At 47.8% G+C, this 18,952-nt stretch overlaps 1 protein-coding gene across 1 annotated transcript in view; it reads right to left on the bottom strand.

Annotated features, from left to right (window-relative positions):
• foxo1a (forkhead box O1 a) overlaps positions 1-18,952 on the bottom strand; it is a 37,843-nt gene that overhangs the window by 6,625 nt on the left and 12,266 nt on the right. The window contains exon 2 of the mRNA XM_030381043.1: positions 1,052-1,243. Within this exon, the coding sequence (XP_030236903.1) occupies positions 1,052-1,243 (192 nt within the window). The remainder of the gene's footprint in view (positions 1-1,051; positions 1,244-18,952) is intronic.

The following is an 18,952-nucleotide window of genomic DNA, read 5'->3' as shown; positions in this document are numbered from 1 at the left end:
GCTGTTCTCCGTAGGTCTCTGTAACTCTCTGTGACTGTTCTGTAGGTTTCTGTCACTCTTTGGACATTCTACGACGGTCTCTGTAACTCTCTGTGGCTGTTCTCTCCGTAGGTCTCTGTATCTCTCTGTGGCTGTTCTCTGTAACTCTCTGTGACTGTTCTGTAGCTCTCTGTCACTCTCTGTGGCTGTTCTCTGTCGCTCTCTGTGGCTGTTCTCTGGTGGTCTTTGTCACTCTCTGTGACTGTTCTGTAGCTCTCTGTAACACCCTGTGACTGTTCTGTAGGTCTCTGTAACACCCTGTGACTGTTCTGTAGGTCTCTGTCGCCCTCTGTGACTGTTCTCTGTCCCTCTCTGTGGCTGTTCTGCGTAGGTATCTGTAGGTCTCTGTCACTCTCTGTGGCTGTTCTGTAGCTCTCTGTAACACTCTGTGACTGTTCTGTAGGTCTCTGTCACTCTCTGTGGCTGTTCTGTAGGTCTCTGTCACTCTCTGTGGCTGTTCTGTAGCTCTCTGTAACACTCTGTGACTGTTCTGTAGGTCTCTGTCACTCTCTGTGGCTGTTCTGTAGGTCTCTGTCACTCTATGTGGCTGTTCTGTAGCTCTCTGTAACACTCTGTGACTGTTCTGTAGGTCTCTGTCCCTCCCTGCGGCTGTTCTGTAGGTCTCTGTAACACTCTGTGACTGTTCTGTAGGTCTCTGTCCCTCCCTGTGGCTGTTCTGTAGCTCTCTGTCCCTCCCTGCGGCTGTTCTGTAGGTCTCTGTAACACTCTGTGACTGTTCTGTAGGTCTCTGTCCCTCCCTGTGGCTGTTCTGTAGGTCTCTGTCCCTCCCTGTGACTGTTCTGTAGGTCTCTGTCCCTCCCTGTGACTGTTCTGTAGGTCTCTGTCCCTCCCTGTGACTGTTCTGTAGGTCTCTGTCCCTCCCTGTGACTGTTCTGTAGGTCTCTGTCCCTCCCTGTGGCTGTTCCCTCACCTGTACGTCTCTCTGGATGATAAAAGGCCTAAACGCCTCTAGGAGTCTACAGTGCTCCTCCTCGTCCTCCCGGGCCCTTACCTTCTTCTTGGCGGCCCTCCCCCGGCTCTTGCTGAACTTGCTGTTGTTGTCCATGGAGGCGGCGCGGCGGCGGGGAGACTTGCCGCTCTTGCCACCCTCGGGGTTCAGCATCCACCAGGAGCTCTTGCCCGTGCCCTCGTTCTGCACCCGCACGAAGCGGCTGTGCAGGGACAGGTTGTGTCTGATGGAGTTCTGCAGGCGGGCAGAGAGGGAGACGTTCTGTTACGTTTAATTACATTTCTCTTTATTTTATCTGCATGGGATATTTTGGGTTTCCGATTGCTTGCATACTGTTTATTTATTTGTACGTTTTTCTACCTTGTATTTTAAATGAAAATCACCTTCTCGTTTTGAGAGTCTACATTTTTTATTCCTTTGTTAAATTGTTTAACTGCTTCGGCAACGAGCAGGTCAATGTATTGCTTGGTATTGGATTATTGGATTTTTATTCCTGTCTTCTTTCTGTACATCACATGTAGTTTATACTCCTTGTTATAATTGTGTTTGTATTGTTCAGCACTTTGTAACTGTGTTTTGAAAAGTGCTATATAAATAAAGTTTATTATTATTATTATTGAAAGAGATAATTTCTCTAAGGAAATTTGAAAAAGGGGAATTACCTTGAGAACAAGGTAAAACACAGGGAGCCATTTGCACTATTAGTTAAAATAGTAAAGTGCATTTCAGCAGAAGTAGTTATCATTTGTCAATCTGATTTGATCTTTTTGCATTAGAAGACAGGAAAGTGGGTTGAAAGAGAAGGTGAATGACGTCTTGCAAGGGACCGCAGGAGGGAATCTAACCTGCGTCTTTGCATGGAGAACTGCGCACATGAACTATTACTAATTGCACTAGCAGGCTGAGCCACAGAGTCACATGGGGTGAAACAGTTTCCACCAAAAGAATAAAACCCCCTGCTATATCTGAGTGTACATCTGTGCAGCACAGAATCTCTCACACCAACATTGGAACCATGATCCTATAAGAACACAGAAAGGAGCAATAAATCCATAATCGAAAGCATACGATAGCACAAGGCCATGGGGGAGAACGAGTCTTGTTAAACGCTTGATCCAGTTAGGATTATATATCTCTGCCAGTCCCGGCTCTATCCCACCCAGGGTCACCCACCCTAGTGCCGGGGAAAAACACATCAAACACAACAAAGGCGCTCTCAACGTACAATTACACACGTTTTTATGATTGTTTCCAAGCGGGTGTGCATACCAATCCAAACATGGATACTGCTGATGCCCTGCTGGGCCGGCTCGAAGAAGCCAGCGATCGCAAATGACAAAGTCCTGAACAACCCATACATAAATATGATCCGTTCACTGTTCAGTCCAGCATTTTATCTGGGGTTCTCTGACTTTGGTAAAATATTTCAGATATGAAATGGGATGTTTCCTATATTCACATATTATTCACATACATATATCATAAGTGTAATGAATTTCATCATCAAACTAGTATAGAAACAAACCCAATAGGAGGGAACCGCAGAAGACAACATATAACTCGTAAAAAAGAGAGATGACACAACAAATTAAAGTATTCCACTCTATAAAGGGCGGCGCATGTTCTCTTGGATATGTGTCTGGATGGACTAAGGTGCGGTGTGTTCAGTGGATCAGGGATATGGGGAGGTTCATTTAACTGAAGCAGAAGAGGAATGTTGTTATACTGGGTCTTAAAGAGAGGTAGAGGGAGAGCTCTCCCCCTCCCTCTGGGAGACCCAGGGTTTGGATGAGACCCCTTTATGGGAGACTCAGGGTTTTTGGTGAGACCCAGGGTTTGGATGAGACCCAGGGTTTGGATGAGACCCCTTTATGGGAGAGTCAGGGTTTGGATGAATTGTGGATTTCAGGGAGAGGAACTAGGGGCATCTCAGGTCACTTTACAACAGTGTACATAGACTGTTCGTTCATCATCGTATGTAGACACAGACAGTCATGCACTGGCGTACATTAACATACACAAAGACCCACACACACACACACACACACACACGCACACACACACACACACACACACACACACACACACACACACACACACACACACACACACACACACACACACACACACACACACACACACACACACACACACAGACACTTATGCACACAAAAAAATGCACGCAGACATATGCATTTACGCAGGAATAAATGCACGCACACACCTACACTGAATGTCAATAAAGTGTTTCTTCCATGAGTAATACAGGCTTATCTACGGACAATATTGTACATGTGGACGCAATATCCCTAACAAACAGTGGTGGTCCATTGTGTGTTGGCCATTACAATAACACACACAATAACACACACATTCCACCTGACTGCACGTCCTGTCAAAAGTCCAACACAATCTGCAGGGCGGAAGCAGCTCGGCTTTTGTATTCACTCACACCTTTATGAGGCGAACCACCGTTGCCTGGTTACACACACCGACGGAAATTAATATCTTTTTTTTTCTCCATTTTTTTTTTTGCCGTCGCTCTCAGGAAGACGGAAAACTTTATTCAAGTAACACACAGACGCACATGCATTCTGGGGGGAAACATCTGGCACGATAAGCCAAGAAGACACACGTACGAGCACAGCCATGGCGCAGAACCCGAAGCACTGGGGCTAAAAGGCAGAGCGAATCCTGTGTCTTAAAAATAATCTCAATGCTGGCTTTGTTCACAATGCGTTCAGTGTTTGGAAGTGTTCTCATCTATAGGATTTATGTGAGAAAGACACCCTGAATTAGCCTCAGTGGATATTTTTGTGGAGTTCTTTTTTTCAGCCAGACTTCATGGACTTGCTCTTGCTGTCTGACCCCATCATGCACTCTATTCCAGTTATACTACTACTAAGAAACAGTTAATACTAAACGTAGTAGAACATGGGTTGTATGGTGGCTTTGTAGGACCCTGTGGTACGGCTAGTGTGGAGCGTGTAGCATGGCCTGGGTCCCAACGCCCGGGGGCTGGCGTGCACACGGCGCCCAGCGTCACAATAGGCCCCATCGTCATGGTGACTCACACCCCCACATCTGGTTCTTAGTCTGCCCTCCCCCCCTCTCTCTCTCTCTCTCTCTCTCTCTCTCTCTCTCTGTCTCTCTCTCTCTCTCTCTCTCTCTCTCTCTCTCTCTCTCTCTCTCTCTCTCTCTCTCTCTCTCTCTCTCTCTCTCTCTCTCTCTCTCTCTCTCTCTCTCTCTCTCTCTCTCTCTCTCTCTCTCTCTCTCTCTCTCTCTCTCTCCCTCTCTACCTCCGGCGGTATGCAACCTTCCTCCTGCAGCCCTGGGAAAAAAAATACACACTTCTTCCACTATTTTTAAAACGTCTCCTTCTTGCGTCTCCCTTCCCTTGCGCCTTCCTCCCCCTCTCTCTCTCTCTCTGTCTGCCCCTCTTACCCCTCTGTCACACCGCTCCCTCTATCTCTCTCTACTTCTCTTCCACTCTCTCCCCCCTGCCCTTCCTCCCTCACTCTCTCCCCCCTGCCCTCCCTCCCTAACTGGTTTCCCCCCCGCCCTCCCTCCCTCGTTTCCTACTGCGTCCTCGAATACTCTCTCTCTCTCTCTCTCTCTCTCTCTCTCTCTCTCTCTCTCTCTCTCTCTCTCTCTCTCTCTCTCTCTCTCTCTCTCTCTCTCTCTCTCTCTCTCTCTCTCTCTCTCTTCCCAACCCGCTCTATTTCCCACTCCCCCTATCCCTCTCTCTGGCTCCCTCCCTCCCTCTCTAGCCCTCCCTCTCACCTGACTCGGTTCCTTAACCATCACATTTGGTTAAACCAGAGTGGAGACAGCCGTCTTGACGTCTATTGAATGAAGGACATTCAACTTCTCAATCATGTGACCTTGGCGTGGTGTGATTGGGTGGCTGATGACGGCAGTCGCTTGCTGCAGTCCAGCAGCAACTGGTGTAGTGTAGGTCACGAGAGAGAATCTCTCTCTCTCTCTCTCTCTCTCTCTCTCTCTCTCTCTCTCTCTCTCTCTCTCTCTCTCTCTCTCTCTCTCTCTCTCTCTCTCTCTCTCTCTCTCTCTCTCTCTCTCTCTCCCTCTGTGTGCGATCGCTCTCTCTTGTGCTCTCTCTCTTTTTTTTGTTGCTATTTCTCACCCATGACAGCTTCAGTTTGGCTGCTGCGATGTGATTGGCTGTGTTGCAGCCTTATATCATCCTTAGGACAGGAGGCTAGAAGACCCATCTGGGGGTCAAGGCTAACTGATAGGAGCCAAGTTGCATTGTCCTGTTTTCACCAGAGGGAGTGGTGTTCTCGCACTTCGGTTTCTGTCTTTGGTTCCCTTTTAAAAACGGTGATTATCAAATTTGTTTCTAGTAGGCATATAGTAGGCATATTTCAAAAATCTCAATAGTTATTTTTCCCTATCTCAACACTTCTAATTGTGCATGATGCTCATAGCTTTTGTGTGTGTGTGTGTGTGTGTGTGTGTGTGTGTGTGTGTGTGTGTGTGTGTGTGTGTGTGTGTGTGTGTGTGTGTGTGTGCTTAGTCAATAGCTGTATGGAATGACCTGTGCTCACTTTCACACGCATGCACACACGCGCGCACGCACACACACGCAGACACAGACACACACACACACACACGTATGGCATGCTGTTATACGGTACTGAGCAGTCTTTGCTTGTTCAAATTAAAAAGGTTTGAGGTTATTTCGTCTTTTCTTCTCTCTCTCCCTATGTCCCTCACTCTTTTTCCATCTCACTACCTCTCTACCGCTCTCTCCTTCCATCTGTCTCTCTCCCATCTCTTTCACTCTCAAGTCTCTCTCTCCCCTTCCCCCTCTCTCCCCGATCCTCTCACGTTCTCCCTTCTCTCCCCTCTTTGCCTTCCCTCCCCCCTTCACTCTCTCTCTCCCCCTCCCCCATGGTTATCTCTCTCCCTGGGACGCAGGACTCTCAGTCATCCAGCCAAACACGGTGTTCAAAGTTCAAGCGCCACCGCGCCCCAGACTACACAGCAGCGGCAGCTATCTGCTCGGAAGCGGGGAAGCCAGGGTTCTCGCTCTCCACATACCACTGCAAGGTTACCAAAGCTGCCCCCATCACCCCCCTCTTCCCCCACCCCGGCTCTGATTACCCCCCCCCCCCCCCATCGAAAACACACCACCTATATTTGTTGCTGTGTATGAGCAGGAACACAAACACAAGACACACATACCCCCTGTTTCAATGCTTATTTCACCAGGCCCTCCACGGTAACGACCTCCTCCCAGACAAAAGACGACAGAGGAAAACAGGAACAAAAACAACATAATGAGGGACCAAACAGAGTGAGGGAAATTGGAGGTTCTAACATTTTCTCACCTGAAGTGTGTTTTTCGCCCAAAGTTTGCTTCAAAACCAAAAATACTGCATCATCCCTATTTAAAACAGTAATTATTTATAACATGGCAAGAACATTATTCTACATAGCAGTATGTTACATAAAAGTAAGGTTCTTTCCTGGCAAAGAGGTGGGTCTTGTGTTAAATCAAACTCACTGACTTATTTTGCGTAATTGATCATGTGATCTGATGGGATTTGATTCCCATGCTGTACATACACCATCAGCCGGCTTTTAGCTTGTGAGAGCTGCTAATCTGCGGTTCTACAGAACGGAGCAACGCGGGGAAAACACCAGGAAGTGACCACATGAAAGTATCGTATCGTGACAGGAAGCAGCGCTGGCTTCCTGTTCCTCTGGAAACAGCAGCTCGGCAGGGGGAGGGGGGAAGGGAATATGGAATGCAGACCGCAGAGGGCCAGTAAGTTCTCAAGAATGCCAGCCCCCCCCCCCCCCCCCCCCCCCATCCCCCCTTCACAGCCACATTTATGTTTAGCAAGAGTACGCTAATTCTGATGTTACACTCAATTAAAGTCGTACTCTGTTCACTCTGGACGGCCGAACGAAGGCACACATATAGATGTGCAGCACGTCTCAGGAAGTAGCTGGGTGTGTGTGTGCGTGTTAGTGTGTGTGTGTGTGTGCGTCTGGGTTTCCGGTGTATATCGGCGTTGGTGTGGGTGCGTGCTTGTCTGAGAAAAAAGCGGCAGAGATTAACATAGACAACGAGAGAGGGATGGAAAGAGATAAGAGGTTGGTACTGAAATGAGAGAAGGATGATTTTTAACTTTTATCTGCTTTGTTTCATTTCCTTCTCGCCTTTAATCTCCCTCGCCTTTCATATCTCCTCTGATCTCTCTCTCTTCTTTCGTCTTCATTTTAATCTCCTCTCCTCTCCACTCCTATCAATCCTTTCCTTCCCTCTTATGTCTCCTCTTTTGTCACCTATCCCATCTCCTTCCTCCCCACTCATGTCTCCTTTCTTCCCCTCTAATATCTTCGGCATTCTCCTCATCCTTTCCTCTCTCATCCTACCCTCTCTTGGATCACAGACCAAGGCTATCATTCTAAATGTCACCTCTAATGAAAAGTCCCTCTTGAGTTGAGCAGCCGCCACCTACACGCACGGCCCGCTTTAAGTCACCAGAAGCCACAGCCGAAACTTGATCTGGCGAACCCGGCAAACTAAAGTAGTTTGAAAAGCAGAGAAAACTGAAAAAAGCAGCCCACTGCGTAGCTCTATACTCAACCGTAAGCCACGGTGACATTTAAACTGCGGCTTTACCAGAGAAGGGCTCTTGGGGAAAAAAAGCCCTGACAATGAGAAAGAGGTGGTAGCGCTTAAGCCCTAAGCACGTTAATTAAACGGTGGTGTCCCTCCCCGACAGGACCTGACACTCCTCCAGCCGCGGGTTTCCATCCCATAACAGCATGTTTTGGTGCCTAGCGTAGCGGTAACCCCACCTAGCTATTTAGCGCGTAACGTCTGAGGACCTTTGCACCGGGATTACCTGCCAGTGCTACGGCTATTAGCACTTGCGCTAAGCTCCCCTGGCTAGCTTCTGTCTGGAAGAGGGGGGCTTTTGTGCTGACTCTCTGGCTGTGAGCTAAGGCGGTTGCGGTTAAGTCAGACAAACGCCACCAAACCTGTGATTAGCCTAGCGCTAGCTCAGCATGCCCTCCCGCCTTAAGTGTACAGCGTGGAGGGGTTCAGCTCACATCTCCATGGGGAAGAGCTGCTGGTGAGTGAATGTGTGTATGTGTGTGTTTGTGTGTGTGTGTGTGTGGGGGGGGGGGGGGGAGGGGCTAGACGCCACAGTCCTACTATATGGTCGACAGTAGCTGCTGGTGATTGTAATTTCACTTAAGTTAGTACTATGTATTTCTGATGAAGCAGACCCATTTATTCCAACAATTCTCCATCGTCCTGTGTTCCTAAACAGTGGGTTCAGCAACAGATTATTGATGAGCATGCAGGGACGAGGGGTGCACCTTGCTTTAAGCACACCTACAGGTTACCCTAGGGGACATTGACCCCGGACTTTCCTACCTCTGGTTATTAAGAAGGTTTTAAAAGGCAGAAAGTTACAGAAGGGGGTGCTATAGGGTAGCTTGACTGAAGGATGTGAAGGGATGGGAAAGGGGGGGCTGGGGGGGTTAGGCTCTTCCCCGTTTCGTGCCGAGATGTCGTTGCCAAGATCTCGTTACAAAGAGCAGACCCATCTTCTCCCTTTTAATCTGCGTCCAATGAAACCCGGGATTGTGTTTTGATTACCCCTGAAATGTGGCGTGTCTGGCGGTACCACGGCTGCCAGGGAAGGACTCCAGAGAAGGACTCTTAAAGTTCTGATGCACGATGGAAGGCAAGAGGACGTAACTGTATCAAACAAAATGGAGACTGCCTCATGTTTGATCTGTTGGATCCACCTTTCGGGAATGTAATAAAATGAAGCGCCCACCAGTGACTGCGTTTTGAACTGCGTTCAATTGATCATTTTGGTTTCATTGGCTCTCCTTACTCTCTGGGATCTTCAGCTCAAACGAACAATAAAAAAGTAAACTGTAACGGAGGCCAAGGGTGAAACATTCAGGCCATTTGTTAAGTTATGTCATTTATCGTCATTAAAAAAAAAAAAAAGTGTATTTTCTGTTGTTCTTGTTTTAGTAAAAAGTTCAGGTGACGTTAACAACTGACACAATTTTCTTAAAGATAGCATTGTAGGTCATAGAATCTTTAGAGTTGTTTGCTTTTATTGAATTGAACCTGAAGAGTTTCACTCAAGACAAGCATGCTAGCGCACCTTTAGCAATGATCGCTATCATCATGGGGAATGTGCAAGAAGATAAAAATGAGAGGTTTCCGGAATCCTTGGGTCGAGAGTTTAAGTCTGGCTGTATTGACTTGTCTGGACGTATATTGGCCTGAGTGATCCAAACTGCAAATCTGTCTTTCTCAACACCACATTCACATGTATACATCCCTCACACACACACACACACACACACACACACACACACACACACACACACACACACACACACACACACACACACACTCACACACATAAACGCATACACTCACGCACGTGTTCAAACACTCAGAGACACCCACAAACACACACATGCACAGACACACGCACACAGACACACACACACACACACACACACACACACACACACACACACACACACACACACACACACAGACAGCAGACGGACAGACAGACATGTGGGCACAAACCCACAGATATGCCCACACATGCATACAGATTAGGAACCGGCAATATTAATAAGCATTTATGAATTCACATTTCATACGTCAGGGTCGGGGCCCAGGCCCAGTGCGTGGGTTTGGAGATTGATAGGTTGTGATAGGTTATCATGAGCTCCAATATTGAACTGCTCAGAGATAATCGCTGACCTATTTGCCAAAGTCAACACGGCCATCAGTCACAATGCCGCCGATATAACGAAGCAACATTAAATATCAATCCTTGGCTCTTTGTTCTGTCTTCACGCACCCGTCAGTTGCATAAAAATGAAGGGGGAAAGAGGGCAATGATTGCTTTCATTAGACCCAGGGTTGCGCTATAGCGCCTATTCACCCGCGCGGAGCAGGAAATAAAGAGCTCACTGTTGATGGGCAACAGAAATAGCAGCTGTCCCCCTGGCATGACTTCTGTATTTAAGATCTTTGGGTTTATAAATGGAATTTGACCTTAGGATACAGCACAAGCCAGGAATAGATCATCGCAGTCCTCTCCTTCCTTCCATAGCCCTCCCATCTCGCTGATGCCTCCTATTCCCTCTTTGTTTGAGGACGAGAGAGGACGTCCACAGGCCTCCACCGCCCCAGCTGAGCGCTCGGAGAAAGAGACTTTCTCTCTCCGGCCAGAAAGTGCAACTGGCTGTAATTGAGGGAGAGGGGGGGGGGGGGGGGGGGGGGAGGGCAGGGGAGAGCCGGGGAGGGAAGGGGACACAAGGCCCAGTGTGTCACTCCAATTCACTTAAGACTTATCGCGCTTGGATCAGCATTCTCCTACTTCCTGGAACCCGTGACCCTCTCCCGCCCTCCTACTCAACACCGCTATCCACCCCGACCCCTCGCCACCACCCTGCCCACCACCGTGATAAGTGTACAGTATTGGTCTACAAATACTGTACGTAAGTATACAGTACTATGCCAACCATAATGTACTTTGCAAGGGTTGAAAGGTCTCATAATGTCCTGTATCTGTGGAAAAAGATGAACAGCCAATATTTCTAATTGTTTTACTAGCATAGAGTTCCGAGCATTGTCGATAGCTATAAGTTCATTTGGTCATGGATGTTATGGACAGATGTTGATTAGGTTGATTGTGTGACAGTAGATGCACAACAAGCAAGACTTTCCACACTTTAAGCTAGGGTAGGCAGTTTTGAGAAACCAGCCAGGATTTTTTAAGTATCCTAACAAAATAGTCCCGCCCCTCCCTTCAGTCCTCCCTCTAAAGCCACTCCCCCAAAACACATGACTAGCTTCAGCAATAGGTCTGTCTAGCCCTTCCGGAGTCTCAGGTCATGAGCAATGAGGGGACGAGCCGAGTGCCAACAGGTAGGTGGGTAGGTAAACAGACAGGCAGGCCATCCAATAATTTCATTTGGGCTAAATTAAATGTTTGGACGAGGCTATTACAGGCCTATTACAGAGTTTTTGTCGGAGCAGTTGAGTTATTAAATGTTAAACAATACCAACAAATATGACCAGAAATGTAACAAATATTATCAAAAAAGATAAATGTTCCACCCTAGTCCTGATCACACAGCCTTAGAAGGTTGGGACCGACCACTGCACCCTAAATGCTAACAATGTGTCCCTCCTGTTCGCAGGACAGCCGGGGCCACAGAGGTCCCCCTGATCGCCACCGACGGGAATTGACTTATGTTCGGCCGTCGCAAATCTGTCTGCAAATGTGTTTATGCGGGGTGCCTCTTGGCAGGAAGTTGTTTTCATAATCGACCAGACACCCACCGGTCCCACTCTAGAGACGTCAAGCGGTTAACCCCACACAACCACTTCCTGTGTCCACATGCACACCAGCATGAACACGTATGTACGTATGTGTAGAAGTGACAGCAAGGATGCATGCATGTGTGCTTGCTACACACATGCGTCTGCACACATTTGCACGATTGCAGGCGTGCTCACCTGCAGACACATGAAAGAAAAATCTCTTGCACAGTGAAGAACGAAAGTGTGCGAGCGTGATTCAGTCAGGTTTTGTGTGTGCGTTTCCAGATAAGTGTGTTTGTGTGTGACTAAGTGTGCATGTAAGTGTGTGTATTTCTGTTCTGGGTTATCTGCATGTATAAGGGTTGTGTATATGTGTGCTGGATGTCTCGTTCCTCCCTCTTGGAGACCCCTTTATTTCTTTGTGAGAGATGGAGAGATGGAAAGAGTGAGAGAGAGAGAGAGAGAGCGAGAGAGCGAGAGAGAGAGAGAGAGAGAGAAAGAGTTGGAGAGAGAGAGAGAGAGAGAGAGAGAGAGAGAGAGACAGAGAGACAGAGAGACAGAGAGACAGAGAGAGAGAGAGAGAGGGACAGAGACAGAGAGGGAGAGGGAGAGGGAGAGGGAGAGGGAGAGAGAGAGAGAGAGAGAGAGAGAGAGAGAGAGAGAGAAAGAGAGAGAGAGAGAGAGATAGATACAGAGAGCAAGGAGCAAGACAGCGATAGAGACAGATAGAGAGAGACACAGAGCGAGACACAGAGCGAGACAGAGAGCACGAGAGTGCGAGTGCGAGAGGGAAAAAACTGGCAAACTCCTCGTCAGAGCCATTAACACGCTTCCTGTCCCATTGTGTCCACACAGGAAGCACTGGCCAGGCCTGATACCGATCCCATCAGAGCCCACCCCCCCCCCCCCCCCCTCCTCTGCTCCCCGTGTCAAAACACAGCCGAACGCGACCATGAAAGGACCCCCTGCGCCGGTCTTCCAGCTCGCAGACCCCACAACTTCCTAATCACGACGACGCTCTGCTCCGACTGGCACAGGCCGGAGGAAACCGGCGCTGCCTCGGGGTCCCTCCAACTCAGGGGGTCGTACAATGATGGCAGAGCTACTGTACAGCGCGCCAAGAAAACAATAACTGCACTTAAGACTCATATTCAACCCCCTCCCCCCCCCCTCATACATCCATCAACTCCAAACAAAGAGAAGGTGGTGATGGCGAGAGAGGAATACATATGCTGCGGCTTTCTTGTAGGGCAATGAGGTCGTGGTACGTGATCCATCCAAAGCAAAATAATCTTGGATGGATGGCTGGGGTGGCGAGGGAGAGAGGGAGTCAAAATCACAAGCGGGTGATTGAGGGTGTGAATGAACAAGGGGGGGGAGGGGGGAGTCATTGAAGGAGCGGCATTAAGGAAGAAGGAGAAGAAGTGAACGAGCGAATGAGTGCGCAAGCAGAAGAGAAAGTAATACCGCCAAATTGATGACAAAGTACACCCTGGCCCGCGTCGCTGACGCCGTCGCTCTGTCCCCGGGTGACCCGTCTGCCTGGCACCTGTACTTTGGTTGTAATGAAGCGTTGGTTGGCATGGAGCGGCAATTACGGCGCATGGCTCACGCTGAGCTCATTCATTCCCCCCCCCCCCCCCCCGGCCCCCACAGAGCCTCGCTCACCCTCCACACAGGCTCCCGGTTGTGCATGCGAGCCGTACCATGCTTAAATATGTGCATGAGTTGCTGTGTTCCACACAATGCCAGTCTGTAAATGCACAGGGTGGCGTCTGTGGCGCTCGGGATGTATTTGGGTCCTGTGTTAAGCCCCGGGCGCTGGGCTCTGGATACAGTCAGAGTGTGTTGGGAGTGGAACATGGCTTTGGGGGCGCTAGGAGGGCCCCCCCGGGGGAGGTGGAGACCGGATCCTGAGTTTTGTAGTGCCGGTACTGTAAGGGGGCATGTTATGGAATGGAGTGAATTTCCAGAAGGCAAACATGGGGACATCCCTCAGATAGCATTAACACTAGCATCCCCAGTGTTGTTTGGATAGCTGTAATGGCTTTTTATTTAGAATGACTATCTATTTAAGTGTGATATAACATACAATTATCGCCTGGGGAGTCGGAAATGCTTGCTGGTTGAAGGCTTAATTGGTCTTCTGCTATTTCTAGCTGTGTTGACAACGGATAAATGAAAAAAGAAATATATTCCCAAATGTAAAAGATTAATCATCGACATTAACCATGATGCATTCAAATATTCACTGCCTCAAAAAAATATAGGTTATAGTTGAACTAGTAGACTAGTACTATGGGGGTGAGGCGGTCTGATAAATGAAAGTCTATAAATATCCCAGTATGGCACAATAATGTGTTTTCGAGTGCAGACCAGAAAGCAACATGGCACTGCTGAGTACAATAGCTAAGGGGTCTGGGAGCGGTCTGCGTAATCTTGACAAATGACCGTTTATTCATCAAAGCGTCTAGCTCTCAGTCCAAGTTAATGAATTCCCTCCCTATAACCGTGAAGTCATTCACACAAAAGCCTTACTTGCTCTTTTCAATTACCTTCTTTCTACCACTTTTCCTTTCCAGACTTTATACTGAACTGGGCCTAGTTAAAAGGGGTTTAATTAAAAAATTCACCCCCACATTTGACTATTCTAGTTCCTCTGCATTAGACCGCTCCCTTCCATGAGAGCGGCTCTGCACTGCACTTACCGGTAAGCAGGTACGGCGGTATAGACGCAGGCACTTACCGGTTAGCCAGTAGCTACGCTACTATGACTCATGTTCTTCCTAGAAAAGCTATTTTGGAGAAGAAGCAGGGAAAAAAGGCTTGTGTGGAACTGAAGGGAGCTGAGTGTGAGTGTGAGTATGAGTGTGTGTGTGTGTGTGTGTGTGTGTGTGTGTGTGTGTGTGTGTGTGTGTGTGTGTGTGTGTGTGTGTGTGTGTGTGTGTGTGTGTGTGTGTGCGTGCGTGGATGGGGGGGGGGGGGGGGGGCTTGGGAGGCCATTATGGATCTTTTACTGCCAGGTTTCTCCTGCCAATGGTCTCATTAGAGACAGGAAATGAGGGTGAACGTGTGCCGCAAAACAAACCAAATATACACTAACCTGCTAGAGAGAGAGAGAGAGAGAGAGAGAGAGAGAGAGAGAGAGAGAGAGAGAGAGAGAGAGAGAGAGAGAGAGAGAGAGAGAGAGAGAGAGAGAGAGAGAGAGAGAGAGACAGAGACAGAGACAGAGAGAGAGAGAGAGAGAGAGACAGAGACAGAGAGAGAGAGAGAGAGAGAGAGAGAGAGAGAGAGAGAGAGAGAGGTGGGGGAGAGAGAGAGAGAGAGAGAGAGAGAGAGAGAGAGAGAGAGGGAGAGGGAGAGAGACAGAGAGAGAGAGGGAGAGGGAGGGAGAGAGAGAGAGACAGAGAGAGAGAGAGAGAGAGAGAGAGAGAGAGGGAGAGAGAGAGAGAGAGAGAGAGAGAGAGAGAGAGAGAGAGAGAGAGAGAGAGAGAGAGAGAGAGAGAGAGAGAGAGACAGAGAGAGAGAGAGAGACAGAGAGAGAGAGAGAGAGAGAGAGAGAGAGAGAGAGAGACAGAGAGAGAGAGAGAGAGAGACAGAGAGAGAGAGAGAGAGAGAGAGAGAGAGAGAGAGAGAGAGAGAGAGAGAGAGAGAGAGAGAGAGAGAGAGACAGAGAGAGAGAGAGAGAGAGGGACAGAGACAGAGAGAGAGAGAGAGAGAGAGAGAGAGAGAGAGAGAGAGAGAGAGAGAGAGAGAGAGAGAGAGAGAGAGAGAGAGGGAGAGAGAGAGAGAGAGAGAGAGAGAGAGAGAGAGGGAGAGAGAGAGAGAGACAGAGAGAGAGAGAGAGAGAGAGAGAGAGAGACAGAGAGAGAGAGAGAGAGAGAGAGAGAGAGAGAGAGAGAGAGAGAGAGAGAGACAGAGAGAAAGAGACAGAGAGAGAGAGAGAGAAAGAGACAGAGAGAAAGAGACAGAGAGACAGAGAGACAGAGAGAGAGAGAGAGAGGGACAGAGACAGAGACAGAGACAGAGAGAGAGAGAGAGAGAGAGAGAGAGAGAGAGAGAGAGAGAGAGAGAGAGAGAGAGAGAGAGAGAGAGGGAGAGAGAGGGAGAGAGAGAGAGAGAGAGAAGTAGTAGGCTAATATAAAGGGACACGTTGACATGACACAGAGTCCTTGGTAGTACAAAATCTTATCTCAGGATTATTCAGGCTCCACAATGTTCCGGTGAACTGTTTCCTGACAGTAGTCAACAAAAAGTATACATTTAATTAAGTTAGTGAAAGTGAGGCTGGGCCCATGTCTCATAGCCTCACAACCTCATGAGAGTCCAGCTGTGTGCTCCAAAGAAAAAGAGAAAAACACATCTTGATTAACATGTTAAGCAGGTCAGTTATTTAGGGAGTAGTAGCAAACCAACCAAACAAAAACAAAACAAAAACAAACGTCACCATGGTAGCAATGTTTGATTAACAAAGGATACAAGCCTAGTGTAGATTATCTGACGGCCTAGCCTAGCCTAGCCGAGAGTGGCTTGAGGTAAACGGGTCGCGTTGACTCGGGATCCCATTGGTTACACTAGATAGTGAACTATGACATGTTAGCATTGTGCGCTAATGCGGGGCACGAAGACCCAGGGCACACTGGCACTGCCGGGGAAGCGAACCAGGCCCGCACCGTAGCCACGAGATGAGGCGGCGATGGGGAAAAAACATAAACGCAAGCTAGTGTTAGCGTTAGCTCTGTTTACCTTTTTTTGGAATGCATTTATTCAGTTGTGTATCGTACCAAAGGTTTCTCCAAACATAGTCCACATCGATCTGCATGAATGGCAGTGAACCAAACATTGTAAGGGGAAGGGGAAGACGACATCTGCTGAGAGCATCAACTATCTACAGCATTTCCCATGAACTCTGTGAACTCAAAGACATTATGTTATCAAATCCAGGGATACAGATATTGTAATGGGAGTGTGTGGGAAGGAACAGGGATAATTCGCTATGAACACTATTGTACATGTTACAATTCTTTGGCTTTTCTGGTCAGTAAAATCATCATTTAAATCAGAAAGGAACTCAAATGAAAAAAATGGAAAATATGGGACACGGTGGCAGTGATGCCGGTATACATGTGTGAGGGAGGAAAAAACACAAATCACAACGGTTATCGTTCTCCAGCATAAATTCGCCTCCTGATGATGTCATCACCACGCTGCCATGATAATGGCCGTGCTTACTTCCTGCCAGCCAAGGTGACCATATGAACAATATGGTACCTGAAGTCCTTCTTTTGCAATGCCTACAGCTGCTTTCTGCACTCTTTCCAGTTTTTACAACTAGGTCACTTGCAATTTTTGGAAATCCAATTCAACTTTGATGGAATGCATTGATTATTCTGATATCAGACAGAATTGTCCACTCATTGCACTCAATTTTTATCTTCAGTCTGACGTTGCCTCCGCTTAACCCATAACCGTGGCGGGTTGATTTGCCCCAATCATTCACTAGAGAGACCAACGTAAACCCCTTTATCAAACGTCCTTTTCAGTCAGAACTGATGTGCCGCCATGCCAGCGTACTTTGCTGGGGTTTTATAAGTTGAAGTAAAAGTAAGAAGTAGAAACGAATTACAAGGTTTTTCCGACTTCAAAGTAATTGGTACTTTATTTAGAACAGCCTTGATAGCAACGTTTATCTTATGTGTAGCGGTCGGCATCGTTAGTTCCGTACACAAGGACACATACACACACACATACACATGAACATAGCATAGACACACACACACACACACACACACACATACAAATAGAAAAACACACACACACACACACACACACACACACACACACACACACACACACACACACACACACACACACACACACACACACACACACACACACACACACACACACACACAAACACTCTCTCTAATGGACCCATCCAGCACATCTATTTGAGAATCCTGTCTCCTACTATACTAACAAAATTGGAGTACTTAAGTAATTCACTACTTTCCTACTACACCCTGCAAAGGCACCCTTCCTTCACAAATGCGCCTCGTTCTGTTTGGTCGAGATAATGGCGCACCATGCAATACCATGACAACGCATATATAACGTGAAAACAGCCATGGTTTTGTTCCACGTCAATTAGCTAAATCAAATCCAACCTGATATCCCAATCATCAGCAGACACCACCCCCAGGGTGCTCTGTCCTTAACGGGGTGTTAGAACCACCCCTGGATGCGGAAGAGGAAGTCTGTCTCTCTTATCACTGCTCTTAAACGCGGGTTGATGTCACTCCTTGGGAAATGCCTGAAATACTTCACATCTTTAGACAGCCTCTCGTTAGAGCAGCCCGCTAATAGTTCTAAAGAAATTAGTACTAGCCTTATTCATAGCACCTTTTAATATCAATGCTTTGATTGACTCGTTGAAAATAAATAAGCTTGTGTAAGGGATCCTGATGAAAATAAAATTAAGAATAAAGAAATAATAGTGTACAAATTGGTAAATTGTGTTTTACAAAGTGATTCAAATGAGGTTCTGCTCAGTCTGATGAGTGTGCTACAAGAACCTCCACTTGTCAATGGAACCAATCCAAGCAAGGCGATGGTGGTCGCTGAAGCCATACCCACATCCTGTGTGAAGCACTCTACACTGCAGTGTAAGAAATTCACCTTATTAAAAATTAACAATAAAAAAAAAGAAAGAATCAACGCCACCAACAACACATCAGCAACTACAATACTTCAGCGACTACTACTGCGGATGTACCCAAGCCTACATCCACAGGCAGGGCGAGCATGGGAAGAAACTTCAAAGTTTCATCACAATCACCAGCTTGTTGTCAACTCTGTGAATCCACAGGCCATCAGCACGAACGTCCCCGACTGGGGAAGCGATAACCCTAAAACAAATTCCAGACGAACAAAAAACGGATGAAACCAAAACGGGAAGGCCCCCCCCCCCCCCCCCCCCCTGCTGTCATCGTAAATCCCCCTCTGTCCTGCGCTGACCTCACATGGCGGTTCCCGTGGCAATGCCGCCAGAGTTCGGAGATCTGAGACGCGGCCGTAAATCGCTCCTTTAATCGCTGATTAAAGCCCTCCATTTGAATGGGAAAGCGGGACAGTTAAAAAAAAGAAGAAGGTCCTTGTGTGAGCGTGAGTGTGTGTGTGTGTGTGTGTGTGTGTGCGTGTGTGCATGGGTGCATGGGTGCATGTGTGTGTGTGTGTGCATGTGTGCTGCAGTCCTGAATGCATGTGTGATTGTGTCATAACTCTGGGCCAGTCAGTCAGGCACCGCGCGTTATGGCTTCAGGGAAGGAGTGGCGGAACAATAGGACTCTGCGGTCTGGGGCCTCTGCATCGTGAAGTTGTCGCATGCACTCATTCAAACACGCACTCCCAGGCCCGCATGCATTCATAGACACATGAGCGTCGTGAACACACACACACACACACACACAACACACATGCACATAGACGCAAAGCCAAATGGATATAAACAGATACACACACACACACACACATACATACACGGATGCAAGGATTCATAGATACATTGACATAAAAAC

This window comes from Gadus morhua, chromosome 16, assembly GCF_902167405.1.
Source record: "Gadus morhua chromosome 16, gadMor3.0, whole genome shotgun sequence".
In the NCBI taxonomy this organism is placed as follows: Eukaryota; Metazoa; Chordata; class Actinopteri; order Gadiformes; family Gadidae; genus Gadus; species Gadus morhua.
The sequence above is the reverse complement of the archived record's forward strand: the minus strand, read 5'-3'. Positions and strand labels throughout refer to the sequence as shown.